At 39.5% G+C, this 21,446-nt stretch overlaps 1 protein-coding gene across 1 annotated transcript; it reads left to right on the forward strand.

The window, feature by feature from the left end:
* Positions 1-486: 486 nt before the first annotated feature.
* On the forward strand, positions 487-1,607 carry LOC129248569 (uncharacterized). Its single transcript, XM_054888168.1, has 2 exons — positions 487-1,148; positions 1,214-1,607. Exons 1-2 carry the CDS (start codon positions 928-930, stop codon positions 1,410-1,412), a joined length of 420 nt encoding a protein of 139 aa, XP_054744143.1. The 5' UTR covers positions 487-927; the 3' UTR covers positions 1,413-1,607.
* Positions 1,608-21,446: the final 19,839 nt, after the last annotated feature.

A 21,446-nucleotide genomic window follows, 5' to 3' on the forward strand; every position in this document is an offset into this window, starting at 1 on the left:
AGTATACTTTATGCTCATCCTTCCGGAATTCAATGTTTTTTTCTATTATTGTTTATATTTTAAGATTTATGCAAAACTTTAAACGAAACAAAAAAATTTTATATAAAAAATGTGTGTACCTAATTTTCCTTTGACTTTTTATATTAATTATATATTACTTTATTATATATTATTATTATATTATTATATCTTATATATATTCTTATTATATATATATTACTTTTTATATGTCTTAATGTTTTTTTTAACAAATAAAAACATTTCTCAACTTAAAAACGTACTAATAAGTCATTTATCACGCCAAAAGTTCTTATGACCGCTCTCCCTACGCGGCGGGACCACTGTGCATTGGCTTGAATTTTTCTTGCTAAAAAGTGGCATCGCTCTCCGGTGGCTAACGGAAATAACTTAGAGTTATGCTGCGATTAGGGCGAATTCCCTGTTTTCCATAATCAACCGTTATTTGCAGTTGATCGTCGTATTTTTATTACGACTAATAAAGCAAGTAATTTGAAAATCATTATTCCACTTGCATAAATAAAAAAGATACTCGTAACGACAACACCCACCAATGCAGTAAACGAAAATTCCAGAAAATTAAAAAAAAAAAGAAATTGTACAATTACGGAAAACGACCGCCAACGAGCTCAGATAGCGATTGAAATGCACCTGAGCAGTAGTTAATAGGAAAAACCACACAGAAAAAAAAAAAAAATCGCGGACGAATTAAAATACCAAACAAAATTCGCTTAGCGCAAAACGAAAATTCAGGAAAAGCGCACAGCACGAGCGCGGAACCTGTCGCTCTGTCTGGCTGTCCTCAATATTGACTATTTAACATAGCCAGCCAGCTTTGCTATGCTAGTTGACTGCCTAAATGCCAGCGAAATGTAGCGACCAAGTGGCGCGCTGCAATTGCAATTGGAAATGGAGTTATCTGCCATCATTCCAGCGCTTTGTGAAAACAACTGTCCGATCTGTCCGAGGCTGTCTAACATTGCGAAGTTAATATCAAAATATTGCAGGTATGCCGCCAAATCGTTGCACTTTGCTGCCGTTGCAAGTTCGTCTAACAACAACAAAATGCACGCCATTATAATCCAGCAGCAACAGAAACCCCATAGTTACTCCACAATTGCCTTGTCATTGTAATTATCGAATTGTTTTGTTGCTTTCCAACGACTATTTTAATTTTTTATTTTCTTCAAACCAGCTGCTGGTCGCTTCCAAAGCACAAAGCGCAAGGCGCAAGGCGCAAGGCATTTGCAGTGCAACCAAAGTTCGTATATTCCATAAACGATGGAGAAATAACAACAACCAAAAGGAAAGAAAAAATATTTTTCGTTAGTTTTTCATGCAGATTTTTTGCAAACGATCTACTGATGCGGCGAGCAGATGAGCTGCAGCCGTAATGGACCGACTAACCGTTTAAGCAGAGGAGTACGACGTCGACGTTGCATCTTAGTAGCACAAGTGCAGCTTGCACGAAAAATAATCTTCTGTTGACATTTCCGAAATGGATTGTTAGATTTAGTAAAATATTTGTAGCAATTTTTTATCCGAAAATCGTGAAAATGTTATTAGTTCACGTACGTATTTCCTGTGATTCATTCAAATTTGAATTTGTTAATAACAATAATACGAGGGTTCATACATAAGTTTTGGGACATCGCTATATCTGCGTGAAAATATGAAATTCGGCATTGCCACCATAGAGTTTATGATTTTTAAAGGTATTCATTCTCAGAAAGTTTTGTCATACGAAAGCTATTTGGGTTATTTGAAGCTACTTGAAACGTTCGGGTTGGTAAAAAAAAATTGAATTAAATCGTCAACATTTTTTGCGATGATTTTCTATGACTTTCGAAATGAATTTTCTACCAATAACAGTTTGAGGATCAATTCACATTTTACATGAACATTTGGCCGATTTGAAATTGGCCCATAATAAGGCTCGTGTCGATTGATGTACATAAGTCGGTTCGATTGAATGTATGTTGATAAAATTCAAACGTCGAGCATAAAAAGATGTCCTAAAGTTTGTACAAGCGACGACTCGTGAATCTATACATATACGAGGGTTGCTATTTATATTTCTGGTATTGGGCACTTCTGGTGTATCCCGGCGCCATCTGATGTTTCTATTGGAATGTTTGACATTATTATAATCATTGTTGCCTCGAATCACTAGCGGGACTAAGTGCACCAACAACACCTATTTGCGACCTCGACGGATTACTGGGTAACGCCTTCACCTTCTTCCACCTTCAGGGGTTACCCCTAACTCCTTCACCCGAGTTGAGCTGTATCGCCATCCACAGTTCTTTTCCAGGTTTCCCTTGGCCTGCCAGGCGGTCTTCCTCTCGCTATGAGAGGGTTCTATTTCATTGCCTGCTCCACTATGTTAACGTTTTCCGTGCGTAAAATGTGGCAAATGCACTTCCATTTCTGTCTTCTAATCCAAATGTCTAGCGGCTCCAGTTTGCTTTATTGAGTAATTCCTTGTTTGGCATTATTTTTGGCCAGAAAGTGCAGAATATAGTCCTTAGACAACGGTTGACAAAAACTTGTGAGCGACTGGTTGCAGCGGTGGTAATTTTCCAGGTAGAACTACGATACAGTAGTACCGTTAGCACAATCGAGTTGAAGAGCCAAATCTCTAAACTGGAGCTCAGGTTGTTATTTCGCCGTACAGATCACAACATTCCGAATGCGCTTCTGGATTTTTCGATTCAGGAGCGTACGTCTACATCCGTGTCCGCCCGGGGCAATTTTGCTGCCGAGGTAAGTAAATTCCTCCACTGTTTCGATAGGGTTACCTACAATCTCCATCCACCTACCCATCTTATTTGCCTATCTCATCACTTTCGTCCTGTCCAAATTGATTTTAAGGCCGGCACATTTAGCTTCCCTATGAAGCACGGAACCCACTTCTTTAAGTTCGGTGAGGCGATGTGCCAGGAGGCATCCGTCATTACCATAATAAATAGATGTGTTGTAGCGTGCTAGTCATCGTCCATTTAAAACTGCAGTTGTGAGGGCTTAAGGCTGCTTCGAGGACACCTCCTATTGCTAAGAGGAATAACACATGCCTGGCATACTCCGCTTCGAACTTCGATTGGCACCGATAGCTTACCTTTGAGCAGCACACGGCATTTTAACGCCATCATAATTGGTTTTAATTATTGAAATGATTTTTTCGGAAACGCGTCAAAAGCCTTTTCAAAATCGATGAACATCAAATTAAGGTCAGAAGTGGTCGAAAAAATGAGAGTAACCAATCGCTGAAAATGAAACCATCGCGGCTCATTTGCATTTTTGAGTAGAAGGGTTATCCGCCAGATAGTCCAGATTCGACACAAAATGATTTTTACGTATATTATTTCCGCAGATTTCAAAAAACAAAAAAAAAAAAAACAGGCGAAGTCTTCTCTACTTGAAAAAGCTGTTGTTGCTTTCAAATCACATGCAAGAGTTACCTAAGCGGGAGTGAGAAAAGTGCTTCGAAAATTGGCCCAAGCGCTTACTCCAACAGATACTTTTTTGACCTCAGCTGACATTTGAAAAGTAATGCCTTGAAAAGCAGCCAAAAATTGCATTCTAAATATCTTTGATTACAACACTCTTTTTACATGTAAAGGGTTTTCCAATAAGAGGTGTTATTTTGATATTCAAACAAAAATGCTATTTTTTAATATAAATGATCGGATGTTTATTTTATTATAAAGAGGAAGGTATGCCGTTAATAGTGGAAAATAACATCCGGAAAATGACCACCACGACCACGCCTACAGGACAATATCCTTTTCTTAAAATTTTCCATAACCGAATTGCAAAGTGGCTGCCCTATGTCCTCGATAGCCTCACGAATTCCATCTTTGAGGTCTTGAATAGACCCTGGGCTGTTGGCGTAGACTTCTTCTTTCACGTGGCCCCAAAGAAAAATTGACGACAATTGTGATCACTTCTTCGAGAGATAACACGGTCCGGAAACTTTTACCGTAAAGGACCAATGGTTTCGTTGCTTGTGTGGCACGTAGCGCCGTCTTGTTGCAAATAAACGTTGTCCAGATCAATCAGTCATCCAATTTCGGCCATACAAAATCGTTAATCATCTTTCGATAGCGATAGATAACACCTGCTATTGGAAAACCCTTTATATGTCATTATCATTTTAAGTTCTCAAGCTCTTAAAAAACGGGCGCTACTAAAAGCCTCATTCTGCGCAGCCAGTTGGTTGAGACTAGGAGAGGTGGTTTGGTTAAAAGAGATATTTGAAAGCATTTATTAAGAGGCTTTAGGGGTTACATACATACGTCCTTTTTTTACAGATTATTATTCTTTATGGTTTTAGGTGTATTTCTGTGGAAGTCGATTGTAAAAATTCCCCATAGATAAAAAGTTATAGTAGAAAATGTAACTGCTCGACAAGAGTTTGATGCGCACAGGTAGCTAGCTGCCCTTCGTTAGCGCGTGACCTCGAGCGAAATCCACTCCAAAGTTTAAACTCGTTTTTCTCGAAACTATAATACTTTTTCCGGCACGGTCTGCATGATAACTCATGCAGTTTTTAATATTATATTTTTTGATACGGTTTTCTTTTTAATATTTGAAAGTTTTTTTTTCTAGACATTTGATTTTTAATAGTTTTATTAAACAATTTTATAAACATAATTAAAGTGTGCCATTTATGACGTAAAACGCACACTTACAAAAAAAAAATCCGTTTCGACAGACTATAACTGCAACTTTATTTTACAAGGATTTCTTTACTTCTTACAGATCCATCAACATTTCAAGGAGAAATGATGCAGACTGTGGAGCAACTTTTCTCCCATTGTATGTACTTTGGGTCACGTGATTTTTCATATAGTAATTTTAGTAAAGAAAAATTATAACAAAATTTTTTATGAAGTTTAGGCACTAAAAAACAATCTATACAATTTTTTTATATTTATTTTTATTGTTATGCCTTCTAAAATCAGTTTTTCTTTAAGGGGGGAGCCTGCTTTAGAGGCTTCAAAAAATCGAATTTGTTTTGCATAAATGTCTTCCCAAACTATCCAAGAATGTGTCCTCAAAATTTCAGAAGCAAATTCAAAATATTTTCGGAGTTACAGAAGAAATTGTGGGCAAGCGTCGAGTAGGTATACGAGCGGTCGGATCGCTCGAAGTGCGATTTCTCGGTTTTTTATTTTTACGATTTTTATGTTTTTAATTTAATATGTTTTTCCAAAAAAATGATTTATTTTTCTAATTAGCGAAAAATTGTTTAATTTCTCATTTTTTGTTTAATTTTCTGGTGCGGCCGCCGTAGCCGAATGGGTTGGTGCGTGATTACCATTCGGAATTCACAGAGAGGTCGTTGGTTCGAATCTCGGTGAAAGCAAAATTAATAAAAACATTTTTCTAATAGCGGTCGCCCCTCGGCAGGCAATGGCAAACCTCCGAGTGTATTTCTGTCACGAAAAAGCTCCTCATAAAAAAATATCTGCCTTTTTTTATTTTTTATTTTTTTTTTTTATACTATACTAAAATAAAAATTTCATTGGGTTTTTGGTTTCAGATGAAAATTGCGACCTGCATCTTTCCCGCCGCACGACACATGCACACTCGAGGCGCCTCGGCAAAATGCTTGTACCAGGCATAATATGACGTATATTGTAATGAAAAAAATTGAGAAGACTGCTGAAATATATATCAATAAAACTTGAAAGTTTCGTTTAAATCGAATATCTCTTTACTTCCCAAAAAAAAATAACAAAAAAATCGATTTTTTGAAGCCTCTAAAGCAGGCTCCCCCGTTAAGGTAGTAGTCCGGTGTAACGACCGAAATTTCGACGTTTTTTCAGGAATCTTTTTTAAAAAGAAAATAAAATGCGATCTTTTTAAAGTTTTTACTTGTGTTTTTATTGGTGTTTTGAAGTATATAAAATTTTTTTTTTTAATTTTTGACGTCAAAGTGGAGTCCTTAAAAAACAGATGAGTTGGTTCGGGGAAACACACAGCCTTCCAAAGTCATCTGAAATAAAAAAATCAAAGAAATTATTATTCTGTTGACTTTATTTTAGGTCCCGAACCTAAAATATACATAAAAATAAAAAAAATAAAACAAAATTGCGGACTTGTGAAAAAAGTTCTCAAAATCTAATTGTTTTTCTTCATAAATTGTTTAAATTAAATAGTTTATTATTAAAAAATAAATGTTTTAAAGGTCCGGAATCCAGATATGTGTGTCTAGAATAACGGGTTAAATTTTTAGCCAAATCGGTTGAATAGTTTTGAGTCAGTGATTCCCCGAAATTTCGAAAACATGGGTTTGAGAAAAACGCGTTTAAAGTTTCGACAACAGCTGCTGCTGGCGTGTCACACGCTTTCATACACACTACGGCGCGCTCTCTTATTTTAGCTATAACTTTAAAAATAATTAAAATTTCTGTCTGAAATTTTTATAGTATATTTTTAAGATGTTTTTCTTCCGAAAAATGTAAAAAATAAAAAAATTCGATTTTTTGAACTCGTCACACCGGGCTACTATCTTAAGCGCATTTTTGGCGCTGCTGGACGTACAGTGGCTCAATAAAGAACTCGGACAAACCTTAGTTAAAACTTTGTATAAAAAACTCTGCTAAAATAAAGGCAATTTGAAACAATATTTTTCGATTTCTAAATGCTTTATTTATATAATTTAAGAAATAACAAAAACAAAAGATAAGTCGTGTGCACTTCTTTTACAATAACAAAAAACTTTCAAAATGAGGAGAATTCACGCCAAAAAAGAACTCGGACATCTGGCATCACTTCGTAATTTCTGACAGTTTAAATGGGGGAATCCCATTTTTTAAATTATATATAGTTAATTGAGGAACGATCGACAGTTTTGGAAGTAAATTGTGTCAATAAAATTGTGTCAAGTACGCATTTTCTTTTTTGTAAAATGAGTCGACAACGTGGCCAAACTTCGGTGGAAGTGCGAAAAATAATTATTGAGCAACATAAAAATGGAAAAACCATGCGTGAAATCGGCAAACTTGTAAATCGACCGCGATCAACTGTATGTGACACCATAAAACGCTTTAAAGAAACAAAATCTGTAGAAAACAAAGTGAAATCAGGACGGCCAAAGCTTTTTACGGACGCTAACGAGCGGTGGATAGTAAACCAAGTCAGAGCAAATTCTCATTTAAGTGCTTCAAAACTTACAACACAAGTTAAAGAACATCTTGAAAGTGACTGCAATCCAGAAAGTTTGCAATTAGTTCTAAGAAAAAACTACCTCAATGGCAGAGTCGCAAGAAAAAAACCCTACATTAGTAAGGAAAATAAAAACAAACGAATTAATTTTCCAAAAACCTATAAAAATAAGGACATTGAATTTTGGAAAGATGTGATATTTTGCGACGAAAGCAAATACAACATATTCAGATCAGATGGGCAGTCGTATGTATGGAGGAAGCCAAATGAGGAGCTGAAAGAGAAAAACCTGCGTGACACTGTTAAACACGGTGGCGGTTCAGTGATGGTTTGGGAATGTATGTCCGCCTCCGGACCCGGAAATCTTTTTTTTGTTGATGGCATAATGGATCACAAGCAATATCTTTCAATTTTAAAAAGAAATTTAATTCAAAGTGCTTAAAAATTGGGCATAAAGGAACAATTTTATTTTTACCAAGACAATGACCCCAAGCATAAGGCGCTTGAAGTTCGCTTGTGGTTGATGTATAACTGCCCGAAAGTGCTTGAAACTCCACCACAGTCCCCTGATATAAACGTCATTGAGCATTTATGGGCGCATTTGGAGAATAAACTCAAAAATCACAAAATTTCAAACAATAAGGACCTCGAAGCTGCTCTTAAGGACGAATGGCCTAAAATTGATCCTTCCGTTTGCAGAAATTTGGTGGAGTCAATGCCGAAACGACTAAATGCTGTTATTAAATCCAAAGGGTTTCCCACAAAATATTATTTTTTATTTTTATTGGCTTTTAAAGTAAAATTAATTTCCATGTCCGAGTTCTTTTTTGGCGTGAATTCTCCTCATTTTGAAAGTTTTTTGTTATTGTAAAAGAAGTGCACACGACTTATCTTATGTTTTTGTTATTTCTTAAATTATATAAATAAAGCATATAGAAATCGAAAAATATTGTTTCAAATTGCCTTTATTTTAGCAGAGTTTTTTATACAAAGTTTTAACTAAGGTTTGTCCGAGTTCTTTATTGAGCCACTGTATGTACGTACCCCTTAATTAATTTCTCTCTTTCCATTTATGTAGTCAAATTATTTATATAATTTTTTCCAAAAAATTTGGCTTCATAAAAACTCAAACTATTTCTTTACTTAATAAGTAAACTTTTTTTAATTTTTTTTCTCTTGGGAAAATGCAGAACTCCTGATTAATACTCGTACTTCTATGTATGTATGTGTGTCCGTAGAAAAATTACTGAAAATAAGCACCGGCATAGTAAGGCGCACAAGTTCATGATTGCATCATGGTAACCTCAATAGGCATACCTTTCGCACACACACGAGCTTTGGACTACCGTTAACCTTACACCCAAAAGTAGAACACTGAGCATGCGAGTATAAGCGCAAAAGTGGCAAAAATGCTAAAGAGGGCACATGTGGGGCAATTTTATATATCAACTGCGAGATGTGTTTTTCACCAGTGTTAAGAATATAACTATAAACATATGCACTTATATATGTGTGTATGTATATTCTAATGCTGTCCGTAGTGGTTACATGTTGCTGGGTGAAGCCACATTATTTGCAATTGAATACGAATGATGTTGCAAAAAAACACAAACAAGATTAACCGACTAACCGACAACGAAATTTGTTCGTTGAATAAGAAGCGTTGAAATTTTACCCAAAATGGCCCAGCAAAATGGCCAGTGAGGTCACATTTAGGGCGCTCCAACTTGAGCTTAGGCGTTTACCTCACTTGCCTGTTCTAATGGCAGCCACTGCTTTCTTACTCTACTAACGTTGCATACTGGTTCCATGAGCTGACACTTCCGCGAAATCGACTACAGTTACACACGCCATTATAACTAAAAATTGTTGCATATACAAATTGACTCATTTTATTAAAACCGATTTTGCCAACTTTTCTTCCGCTTACACAACAAAAACATGGAAAATTGGCCCAACCATGAACTTTGGCATGTCGTCGCAAGCTAATGTTTTTTTGCCACAGAATGGCAACGTGCCGCATAATAGTGTCAACAGCTAAAGCAACAACACGGCTGTAAATTTGGTAGAGAAAAGAAAATTAATGGTAAGGGCAAAAAAGTAGCAATGCAAATATGTAAAAAATTCACTTTAAATTGAAAAAAAAGGTAAATAAAAAAATTACATTAAATCTAAAAAAAAAAAAAATAATAATAAGATTACAAAAAAAAAAATATTAGAAACATTTTATATTATTAAAAATAAAGTGCTTGTGAAAATTTGTCAAAATAGCAAACACCATTTTGGCAAATGAAATAATTCAATTGGCTTTGGCACAGCAGGCGATCTGACCTCGGACGAGCCTTGCATTGCACAGATTCATTTACATGTAAAGGGTCTTTCAAAAGACGCTCATAGATGTTGTTTTAAACCATTTAATACGGAAGGCTCACAAATATATTTATGACAATATTATTTTGTTTCAATGTTATAAAGGGTGATCAATTTAGAGGTATCGAATTTAAATTGACATAAAATAACGAAAATTCAAATTGATTGGGCAAACCTTATTATTTTTGGGCAGCACCATTCATGACATTTTTTTTATAGATAATTCCTTGTAAATATGAGCTGTTGGTTGCACCTACGCCGTAATTCGGCCATTTTGAATGACTACCTGGGGGACTTCGAGCGGTATCTCGTGAACAACTTTACTAATGTTGGCTTCCAATGCCTCGATCGAAGCTGTTTTATCAACAAAGCACTTAGAATTTACATATATATAGGGTTTTTCAATAAGGGCGGGTAGATGTTGAAATGGAATGAAATGGCGTTTGCTGAATGGCACGTAGCGCCGTCCTGATGGAACCACATGTCGTCTAGGTCCATATGGTTCAATATGGGCCATAAGAAATTGGAAGGGCCACCACGTCTACTGAAAAATGGGCGCAATGCGCGCAACGTTTGCGTTAATGAACACTAATTTTGGTAATAAAGTTTTATCATTTGAACGTGCTGTTCAATCGTGTAACTTGCCATGATGATTTGGCATAAACAACTGAATAATAAACAAAAGATTTGACAGATGTCACCAAAACAAAATGGCTGCCACAGGGCGCCAAAATCGGCCCGCGCCAATTGAAAAACCCTTTATATATAATATAATTGGCGCGTACATCTTTTTTGGGTGTTTGGCCGAGCTCCTCCTCCTATTTGTGGTGTGCGTCTTGATGTTGTTCCACAAATGGAGCGACCTACAGTTTGAATCCGACTCCGAACGGCAGATATTTTTTTTTCTGAGAAGCTTTTCCATGGCAGAAATACACTCGGAGGTTTGCCATTGCCTGCCGAGAGCCGACCGCTATTAGAAAAAAGTTTTTCTTAATTTTGATCTTTCACCGAGATTCGAACCGACGTTTTCTCTCTGAGTTCCGAATGGTAGTCACGCACCAACCCATTCGGCTACGGCGGCCGTCTTAGAATTTACATACCCTTGCAAATAAAAGTCCATAGGTGTGATATTACACGCTCTTGGTGGCCAATCCACTGGTGCGAGCCGAGAGTTAAATTACTCATCGAAACGACGACGCAGCAAATCCATTGTTTCACGTGCTTAAGTTGAAACCAAATGTTGTGTTCATCATCAATTTCCGACATCAAAAAGTCATTTATTATGGCGCTATAGCGTTTCGCCATTCACTGCTACATTGACGCCAGCCTAGTCTTAGAAGAAATATGAGCCGATGATTCCTTCAGCCTATAGGCCGCACCAAGCGGTTGTTTTCAATGAATGTAATGGCCGATCTTGAATAGCTTCGGGCTTCCGGTTGCTCTTCAGACCAAATATGGCAATTTTGCTTATTGACGTAGCCATTAAGACAAAAATAGGGCTCATCGCTGAACAAAATTCTCTCTTCTTCTTAATTGGCGCGATAACCGCTTACGCGATTTTGGCCGAGATTAACAAAGCGCGCCAGTTGTTTCTTTCTCGTGCTAACCGGCGCCAATTGGACACACCAAGTGAAGCCAAGTCCTTCTCCACCTGATCTTTCCAACGCAGAGGAGGCCTTCCTCTTCCTCTGCTACCACCAGCTGGTACCGCATCGAATACTTTCAAAGCCGGAGCGTTTGTATCCATTCGGACGACATGACCCAGCCAACGAAGCCGCTGGATCTTTATTCGTTGCGCTATGCCTATGTCGTCGTAAAGCTCATACAGCTCATCGTTCCATCGTCTGCGATATTCGCCGTTGCCAACGTGCAAAGGTCCAAAAATCTTACGCAGAATCTTTCTCTCGAACACTCCAAGCGTCGCTTCATCGGATGTTGTCATCGTCCAAGCTTCTGCACCATACGTGAGGACGGGCATGATGAGAGTCTTGTAGAGTGTTAGTTTTGTTCGTCGAGAGAGGACTTTACTACTCAATTGCCTACTTAGTCCAAAGTAGCACTTGTTGGCAAGAGAGATTCTACGTTGGATTTCAAGGCTGACATTGTTATCGGTGTTAATGCTGGTTCCTAAATAAACGAAGTCTTTTACAACCTCAAAATTATAACTGTCAACAGTGACGTGGGTGCCGATACGCGAGTGCGCCGACTGTTTGTTTGAAGACAGGAGGTACTTCGTTTTGTCCTCGTTCACCACCAAACCCATTCGCTTTGCCTCTTTATCCAGTTTGGAGAAGGCAGAACTAACAGCGCGGTTGTTAAGGCCGATGATGTCAATATCATCGGCATACGCCAGCAATTGTACGCTCTTATAAAAAATTGTGCCTGAGCGATTAAGTTCTGCGGCTCGTACGATGCTCTCCAACATCAGGTTAAAGAAGTCACACGACAGCGAGTCACCCTGTCTGAAACCTCGTTTGGTATCAAACGGCTCGGAGAGGTCCTTCCCAATTCTGACGGCGCTGCTGGTGTTGAGCAACGTCATCTTACATAGCCGTATTAGTTTTGTGGGGATACCAAATTCAGACATAGCGGCATACAGGTAACTCCTTTCCGTACTGTCGAATGCAGCTTTGAAGTCGACGAAAAGATGGTGTGTGTCGATTCTCCTTTCGTGGGTCTTTTCCAAGATTTGGCGTATTGTGAATATTTGGTCGATGGTAGACTGAACAAAATTAGAGAGCGAAAATACGGATGAATACTTTTCACAGAGCATAGATTTTCGTAATACAATTCCATGCTCCGAAACTAACACTTTATAAGGCTCTCATCATGTCCGTTCTATCGTATGGCGCAGCAGCTTGGACGATGACAACATCCGATGAGGCGTCCCTTGGAGTATTTGAGAGAAATATTCTGCGGTAGATTTTTGGACCATAGCAACATGTCGACGGTGAATATCGCAAGCGATGGAACGATGAGCTGTATAAGGCTTACGACGACATGAACATAGCACAGCGAATAAGACTCTACCGGATTCGTTGGCTGGGTTATGTCGTCCGAATGAATACAAACGATCCGGCTCTGAAAGTATTCGACGCGGCACCAGCTGGTGGTAGCAGTGGAAGAGGCTTTCCCTACATTGAAAAGATCAGATGGAGAAGGACTTGGCTTCACTTGGTGTGTGCAACTGGCGCGGTTTGTTAAACTCGGCCAAAATCGCTTAAGCAGTTATCGCGCCAATCAAGAAGATTTATTTTGTTTCATTTCTGGAGTAAAATGAATAATTTGGTATGTAGGTAGCAATTGAAAGTGCAAGTCGGTCTCTAAACTAACTCACTTAGACCGTTCTAATATTTTGTGATATGATATTAGCAGTTGAATCCTCGTTAAACCACTTTGTTTTAAGTGCAAATCCATTGATCTGGCTGATACTAAAGCCTGCAGTATCATTAAAGAAGCAAGCGCGAAAGTATCTAAACCTAGGGGCATGCCACGCAGGGCAGTTCCGAAGAAGATTTCTGACAGACTGTCCCTCCTCCTCATTCTTGTTGCTTCTGCAATAGTTGAAGTGAGCATGTCGATCTAGAATACAGTGGACAAAGCAATTAGGCTGAGTGGGTGTCATCCGACACACTAAGTTCATTCTGAATCAACCTGTGGATTTAATGAATTTTGTTAGTTGCGGCAACCCTATTGGAGAGAGCTCTTCAAGGCGAGTCCGAGCGTGGAAAAACTTTTTTCTGTATAGAGCAATGCATGCACAAAGAGGTGTTGCTCTTCTTCAATACATTGACAGCTTCGACAGCTTTTTGAATCGGCTATAAAGAAAAACTAATCAATATTTTTTCAAACTTTTTTTTTTATTTTGAAGACCGAACATTGTCAGTTATAAATGAAAAATAATATCGTTCAAATGACTGCCACGACTGGCTTTACAGTAGGCCATTCGATCAACCCAATTTTTATGCACATTTTCGATTGTTTGGGCTCCAATTTCGTGAATGGCAACTTCGACTTCGTGTTTTAAAGCATCAATCGTCTCTGGATGGTTCGCATAGCATTTGTCTTTAACGGCTCCCCACAAAAAATAGTCTAACGGGCTTAAATCACAGCTCCGAGGCCGCCAATTGATATCGGAATTTCGGCTGATTATTCGGTTTTCAAAAACGGTAGCCAAAAGTTCGAGTGTAACTTCGGCAGTGTGACAAGTTGCACCGTCCTGTTGAAACCAAATGTCGTCCATGTCATCCTCTTCAATTGTTGGAAACAAAAACTCGTTGAGCACGTCACGGTAACGCTCGCCATTTACTGTAACCGCGGAAGAAGAAGAAGACTCGCCACTTTGGAAATAGGTTTTCAATATTTCCCAATTTTGTTCAAGCGTATAGCGTCCCATTTCGTAAATGTCAAACCTTTAAGTAAATTATGAACACATTTGACATGTCATTTGTGTTACCATTCTCAAAAAAATAGGTGGTTCAAAAGGCAAACGCTATATGGCCCACCCTGTATTATGTGCTACCTTCTATATTTCTATGGCTTGCCGCCCAGATCAGGTATATTTTAAAATATTGCGACACTTCGAATAATAGTTTGTGGCATTAAATTACTGTTTTTGACGAGTGTTTCACTGACTCTACCAATTTTAGAGCTTCCTGACTATCCGAGTAGACATACATATTAAAACTTCCTTTGTAGTTAGGGTCCTCTTCTTTTAGAGCAATAAGTATTCTTTAATGGCGATAACTTCTGCTTGAAAGACACTACAGTGACCTGATTGTCAAGCCTAGATCCGTTAGTAAATATAATATATTGACTCCATTTTAATCATCTCCGTACCAACGTCCCGGTCCTTTTTAGAAGGGAATATTGAGTTAAAAACTTTATTCAAATAGAGCTCTTCGCTGTTACAGAAATCTGTAGTAGGTGGAATAGTGGAAAATTTTTCTAATATAGTCGATCTTTATTGAACGCTTTTAGGACGGCGGGTTCCCGCTGACTTGACAGCTAACGAGTGATTTTTTAGCTATTATCTTTTTAAACAGCTGGTTTAAACAGCTGACGCACGCTTCGTGTTTTGTTTCACTGTCAAACATCTTCAGTTTGGTCTATAATTTAACCATGAATCGTCTTACAATCGCGCGCTTCTTCCATTTTATGGTCGGTTTAATCGACGCTTCAGTGGGCTTTTCGAGCTATTGTGACTAAATTTAGAACCACCAACTCGCTTACATAGAGTGGCAACTGGCGAAAATATCGCAGCTGTATCGGCCAGTGCTAATGATGACCATCAATTATCGATTCGTCGCCGTTCGCAGCAATTGGGCCTCTGTTACTCAACAGTGTGGAAAATTTTGCGAAAGGATTTAGGTGTGAAGCCTTTCAAAATATAGCTGGTGCAAGAATTGAAGCCAAACGACCTACCGCAACGCAGAATTTTTGGTGAATGGGCCCTTGGAAAGTTGGCCGAAGATACACTTTTTTATCGAAAAATAGTGTTCAGCGACGAAGCTCATTTAGGGTCAATGGGTACGTAAATAAGCAGAATTGTCGATTTTGGATTGAAGATCAGCCAGAAGAATTGCAAGTGCTTCCAATGTATCCAGAAATGGTCACAGTTTGGTGCGGTTTATGAGCTGGAGGTATCATTGGACCGTACTTCTTCAAAGATGCTGCGAATCGAACGTAACTGTGAATGGTGAGCGCTACCGTGGAATGATATCCAACTTGTTTTGCCCAAAATACAAGAACTTGACTTGCATGACATGTGGTTTCAGCAAGACGGAGCCACATGCCACACAGCACGCGTAACAATGAACTTCTTGGGAGGCGAGTCCGGTGAACATTTTATTTCACGTTCGGGACCTGTCAATTGGCCACCCAGATCGTGCGATATAACGCCTTTAGATTATTTTTTGTGGGGCTATGTTAAAGCTCATGTCTATTCAGACAAGCCTGCTTCAATTAACGCATTGGAAGACAACATTAAAGCATTTATATGTGAGATACCGGCCGAAACATTGGAAAGAGTATGCCAAAATTGGACTAAGTGGATGGACCATTTGAAGCGCAGTCGCGGTCAACATTTGCATGAAATAATCTTCAAACATTAAATTATATGGACTGTACTATCGATGCCAATAAAAATTACTTGCGGTTTTCAGAATTTTACGTGTGTTTTTTTGAAAAACTTTCCTATAGCTCTTAAAAAATCACCCTTTATTTTTAGCAAGTGGCGGGCACCATATTAATATTATATTCCGGACAGTACAATCGGTCTTGCAACTGCTGAATACAACCAACTATTTTCGGAGAAAACCCCCAAGTGGACCCTATGGCTTTCTTGCATCGTTAAAATGCTGTTGAGGCTTTCCTCACATTGTTTTCAACATTTAAATTCCAATTTAACTTTTTATCTCGTATCAAGCCTAGGTAGCGCGCACTTTCGCTGAACGACAAGTAGACTCCATTCAATATCGGGTTTCTTACATACGACAAGTGATGTTGCCTAGTAAATAAAATATTAATCAAATCAATTAACATAGAAACGTTTTTCCTTGACAGATTGAGTAGCGCCTGATGTCCCGTTCTGGTAAAATTCTTTTTGTAGCCGTACATGTCAGGCTATCAACCTATCTTGTGTTGGCTGAAGTAACGTTGCTGCTTATGGCACACAGTTTGAAGGTTGAGAAGGATATGCCTACAATCCATGATGAAAAGAATTGAGAAGGTGAGACCAATAACAGACCGTTATGCGGCTGACAGAATCAGCTGAGGGGCTTACGTAACTGGGGTCACGAAGCGGTTTGTTTACGAAAAAAACTAAGACTGTGTTAGTGATATACGAAAAAATTAACACAAGGTTCCTTGAATGCCGTCTGAACAACAACTGATTGAACGAGAGTGTGAATAAGTGTGAAATGTTCGTGCAGATTTCGGCTGGCGAATCCTCTGTGACGTGGCAGCTGAAGTTCCCCTCACAATTCTGTTTTTCACCATAGTTATTGGCCAAGCCTGGTAAAGCTATCATCCTTGTCCATATTCCTCATATCAAGTGGGAGTAGAACTCTCTCTGAAGTAGAGTGTGGCATGAACAATAACGGTAGCAACGGTGGAACCTCTAGGTACAGCTGGTATATTGCTAGTCGGATAGTGACAAGGGAATCGATAAGGTTTTCCTTGTCTTCCTTTGAGAACTTTAAGTCCCCTGGACCTGACGGAATATATCCAGCAATGCTTAAAAAAGAAGGAGACAGGCTGATTAAGGCCCTGAAAAGAATCTTCACAGGCTGTCTTGCATTTGGTTATATACCATCCCAATGGCGACGCGTAAGAGTAGTATTTATACCGAAACCAGGAAAAGATGACTATTCCCGAGTGGGGGTATTGCCGAAAAGTCCACTTAGTAGAAATCAACATGCTTACCAGAGTGGAAAATCATGTGAATCGGCCTTACACGATCTTGTTAGCAAGATTGAAGCCGGGCTGGAAGCTGACGAATACACAATGGGCGTGTTCGTGGACATTGAGGGGGCTTTTGATAATGCCACTTTCGGCTGGATATGTTCTTCTGCCGAACGACACGGAGTTAATGAAGCCATTATAAAATGGATACATTCCAAGCTCTCTGAGAGGCTGTTAACCGCTGGTGGGAGCAGTGACGAACAAATCACAGTTAGGGCCAAGCAAGGATGTCCCCAGGGCGGTGTTCTTTCTCCGCTGCTGTGGTGCTTCGTCGTAGACTCTCTATTAGTGGAGATGCAGGAACTCGGGTTTCACGTCCAAGCATATGCGGACGACGTCTGTGCGCTAACATCGGATAAATCCTTAAGGAGGCTTTGCACGAAAGTGCAGAGGATTCTTGATAAAATCGATGACTGGTGCATGAGACAAGGTCTTTCCGTTAATCCGAACAAAACAATCGTAGTCTTGTTTACGAGAAAACGGAAATTGGATGGACTCAGTCTTCCAACACTGAAAGGTGTGACACTTGGTCATTCCGATGAAGTTAAATATCTAGGAGTAATCTTGGATAAGAAACTGACTTGGGTACACGCACGTTTCAATGAATATGAATTGCGCATTGAAGATTTTTCAGCAATGCCGTAGAGCCTTTGGCAAAACCTGGGTTCTGAAACCTGCTGTGGTCCTATGGATATACACGGCACTTATCAGACCAATCATTACTTACGCTTCTGTGGTCTGGTGGCGACGGAGCATGGTTAAGTCCACAATCCGGGGACTATACAGGCTGCGAAGAAGTGTATGTTTATGCATCACGGGTGCCATTAGTACAACCTCTGGTGATGCCCTAAATGCTATGCTTGATTTGCTCCCCCTGGATCTTAAGATACAACAGGAAGCAATAAAAGTAATGTGTAGACTCCATAAATATGGTTTCTGACACGAAGATGGATCTTCGGGACACAGAGAAATCTTTAAGTTGCTGTCGGAGCAGTATCCACTGTTTTTGGCACCTAAAGATGACCTGATACCCACAGTTTCATTTGGAAGGAAATTTGATGTCAGATTTCCATTGCGTGAGCAAAGGAGCAATCCAGAATGCATGCAGGGAGGTTTGACGGATATTTTCTTTACCGATGGGTCCAAGAATGAAATAGGGTCTGGAGCCGGATGGTACTTAAACGATAGTAATAAGTATCACTATGCTATGGGGGGAATGGCAACTGCTTTCCAAACAGAAGTTTTTTCCATCCTAAAAGTAGCCGAATGGATAGTCGAGAGGATATGGAGCGGTAAACAGATTGGAGTCTTCAGTGACAGTCAGGCTGCATTGAAGACCCAGGAGAACGCGAAGCAAACCTCAAAGATTGTTCAAGAATGTAAGAAGAAGCTTAATTCTGTCGCAAGATAAAACAGGCTTGTACTTATATGGGTTCCGGGACACTCCGGTGTTCAAGGAAACGAAATTGCCGACGAATTGGCCAACCGTGCCCCCACAGGGCCCAGAGCCAATAATCGGAATCAGTTCCGCAGGAATCAAGAACTGGATCAGCGATTATGTAGGTAATCTACATAAAGAGCGATGGTTCGGTCTAGAACGCTGCAGAACTGCAAAGGGTTTTGTGACAAGTCCGAACAGAAAACTGTTCTACTAAAACTTGGAAGGAAAGGCGTTCGGTTGCTGGTTGGTATCATTACAGGACACAGCCCATGGGGTCAGCATATGACCACCATTGGAATCATTGAGAACCCAATTTGTCTGTCGTACTTGGAGGAGGCGGATAACACTGAGCACTTTCTCTGTGAGTGTCCAGCCTTTGCTAGAGCACGACTACGAGTTTTGGGTTCCGATGTCATGAGAATGAGTAATATTCGTTCTCTAAAACTGGAGGATATTTACAGATTTGCCAAAGAATCTGGAAAATTCTCACAGACTAACTATCTCTATCTCTGCCTCTATTCCTGTCTCTCTCTCTGATACTTTTCTCCTTCTCTCCTTGACTATCTACCCTCTTTCCAGAGCTTTAAATACAATGGGCTCTTTAGCCTGAGTGTTTTAGGAGCCACCAAATCTCCTGGTGCTCCTTGGCTCGACCTTTTCAAATTTCAATTTCAAGTGGGAGGCGAGTAGCAGTGCCCTCGCTCTCTAATCCTCTGCCTTACAAAATTTATAAATAAATATGTGCAAAATTTTCAAATTCTCTATGCAAATTTATTTAACACCCACCTGCAGAAAAAAATGCCTACCTGGCATCAGTGCACTCTCTCCTCCGGGGAGTCGTATGCCCAGATGACACCCATATCAGTATTTCCTTGGCAATAAATCGTATTTCCAATATAATAAAATGAGAAACAGTGCAATATAAAAAATGCAAGTTTTATTTGCAACATAACAAAAAGAAAAAAAAATAAAATAAGAAAAATAAAAAAAGGAAATGCAGAATAGCAAAAACATATTGGCTAAAAAACGTCAAATCCTCACTGATCAAAGCGACAACGAACAAAAGCTCACGCCAAAACATTGAGCTGAACGAGCAGCACCTACCACTGGCACTTACATACGAGATTTTCGTTTGTTTGTTTGCGTGTGTGTGTGTGTGTGTGTGTTAGAAAAGTAAGAAGGTGGCTGAATTTTCTCCCAATTTTGGTAGCTTGATTTGTCACGAAATTCACAAAGCGAAAGAGCGCGCAACAAATTGGTCTGTAGTTGAAAATTGACAAGAATTTCGTGACTTTGTCACCTTTGTCTCGGTGGCACCACAGTGCCAACACAAACAACAGCAGTCAGTGCTAGCAACAGACAGACATATTTTACATAGCGCTGCAGCTGAATGATTGAGTGCGGTTTGTGGTTGGTCGGTCGGTGGATCGATGGCTCAGCTGCCCGCTTGATGTCGTTTGTTGCGCGTGCGCAGCAGCACCAGCACCAACACCAGCGGCAATGGTGGTAGTAGCGGCTGCGAGCGCGCGCGCGCTTCTTTCGCTTTGATTTCTGCACCCAGCGAATTCAAATTCAAATTCAATGTAGTACTCGTCGCTGTACAAACAAACAATGGTAAGAGTTGATTTTTTTTTATTTTGATTTTTTCGATTCAAAAAAGCAATGCACAAGAACCAATTGAATGAGTTAAAGAAATGCTTACAAGCATTGGAAATAAACGACAAACGACATCACTTCATCATCATGACTTTAACGCTTCGAGGCAGTTCTAATGTTGATTTTAATGGCCTACAACAAATGAAATGGTACTTCCTAAATGTTTTTGCTTTTGTTTCTGTTTTTTTTTTTAATTTCATTTATTTTTAATTCACTTTCTTGGTTCGATTTGGTTTTTGCCGCCCTCAACTGCACTTTGTGCCGCATGTTTGCGTCGTGCCTGCAACGCGGAGGTGGGCAGCCAGGCAACAAGTTAGCCAGCAACTTTGTACCTGTAACCTTTTGCACTTGGAAATTGTGTCTACATTTCGTAGCGGTCGCATTGACAGTTACTCGACAGTAACAAACAGTGCAACAACAGCAACAGTAACAGTAATAGGCAGAAGAATTGAAGGAAATACACCAGCAACACGCTTTGAACACGAGACAACGGTAACGTGCCACCTATTTTACATGATTCCATTGCAGCGCACCAAACCATTTGAATACATCGCACACACACACACACATTTGGTAATATATATGTTTGTGTATATGTAAACTTTACACCAGTGGTCGGCAAGTAATCCCAAATGAGTCCTGATACCATTAAAAAATTAGGTGCAAATGTAGAAAAAGTAAGTATCCGAACGAAATTTTGTGCACAGAACCAAATTGACTTCAGTAGCAAAAAATAAAGAATTAAAATTGACGAAGCCACTTCAGGAATCGACCAATACGACTTAAGTATCAAAAGCAAAAAAAAAAATTAAAATAGAGGAGCCCAGTTCAGAAATCGTCCGACAGTTCGACAGTCAGTTCTATGTTACCAGCACGACCTGGAACCTGGTTTTATGCAAGGTGGCGCAAATTTAATCATCCCACCTTATTTTTGCATTTTGGCCTCAGAACCATGCCGCCTGGTCATCGGCATCCCCCTGCCTCTTGTTAAGGGGGAATTTGCAAAACTTATTTCTCAGGAAAGCGCAGAAGACAGGGAGCTTCATGTATTCATGTGCTATCTCGAAAACCCTTTAGCGCCAATACAATAAACGGAAGACTCAGAAAGTCCTGGGTACTCGACGCCATTCAATTTTCTAACTTTCTAGCTGTATTTACCGGCCATTGCACGATCGGCACACACGCAAAAAAGCCCGGTTTTCCACTTAATCTCCATTGCAGAAGCTTTGGTCACCTTTCAGAAAAGAAGGCTGTCGAGCGCTTTCTCTGTAAATGTCCGGATTTGGCAGCTAGATGATTGAGATTACTCGGTGCTCATTTC

Source organism: Anastrepha obliqua, chromosome 5 (genome assembly GCF_027943255.1).
Source record: "Anastrepha obliqua isolate idAnaObli1 chromosome 5, idAnaObli1_1.0, whole genome shotgun sequence".
NCBI lineage: Eukaryota > Metazoa > Arthropoda > Insecta > Diptera > Tephritidae > Anastrepha > Anastrepha obliqua.

Coding starts and splice junctions, on each gene's coding strand:
- LOC129248569 (XM_054888168.1), top strand. CDS start 928: ATGGAGTTATCTGCCATCATTCCAGCGCTTTGTGAAAACAACTGTCCG. Junction 1,149..1,213: donor TCCACAATTGCCTTGTCATT/GTAATTATCGAA, acceptor TCTTCAAACCAG/CTGCTGGTCGCTTCCAAAGC.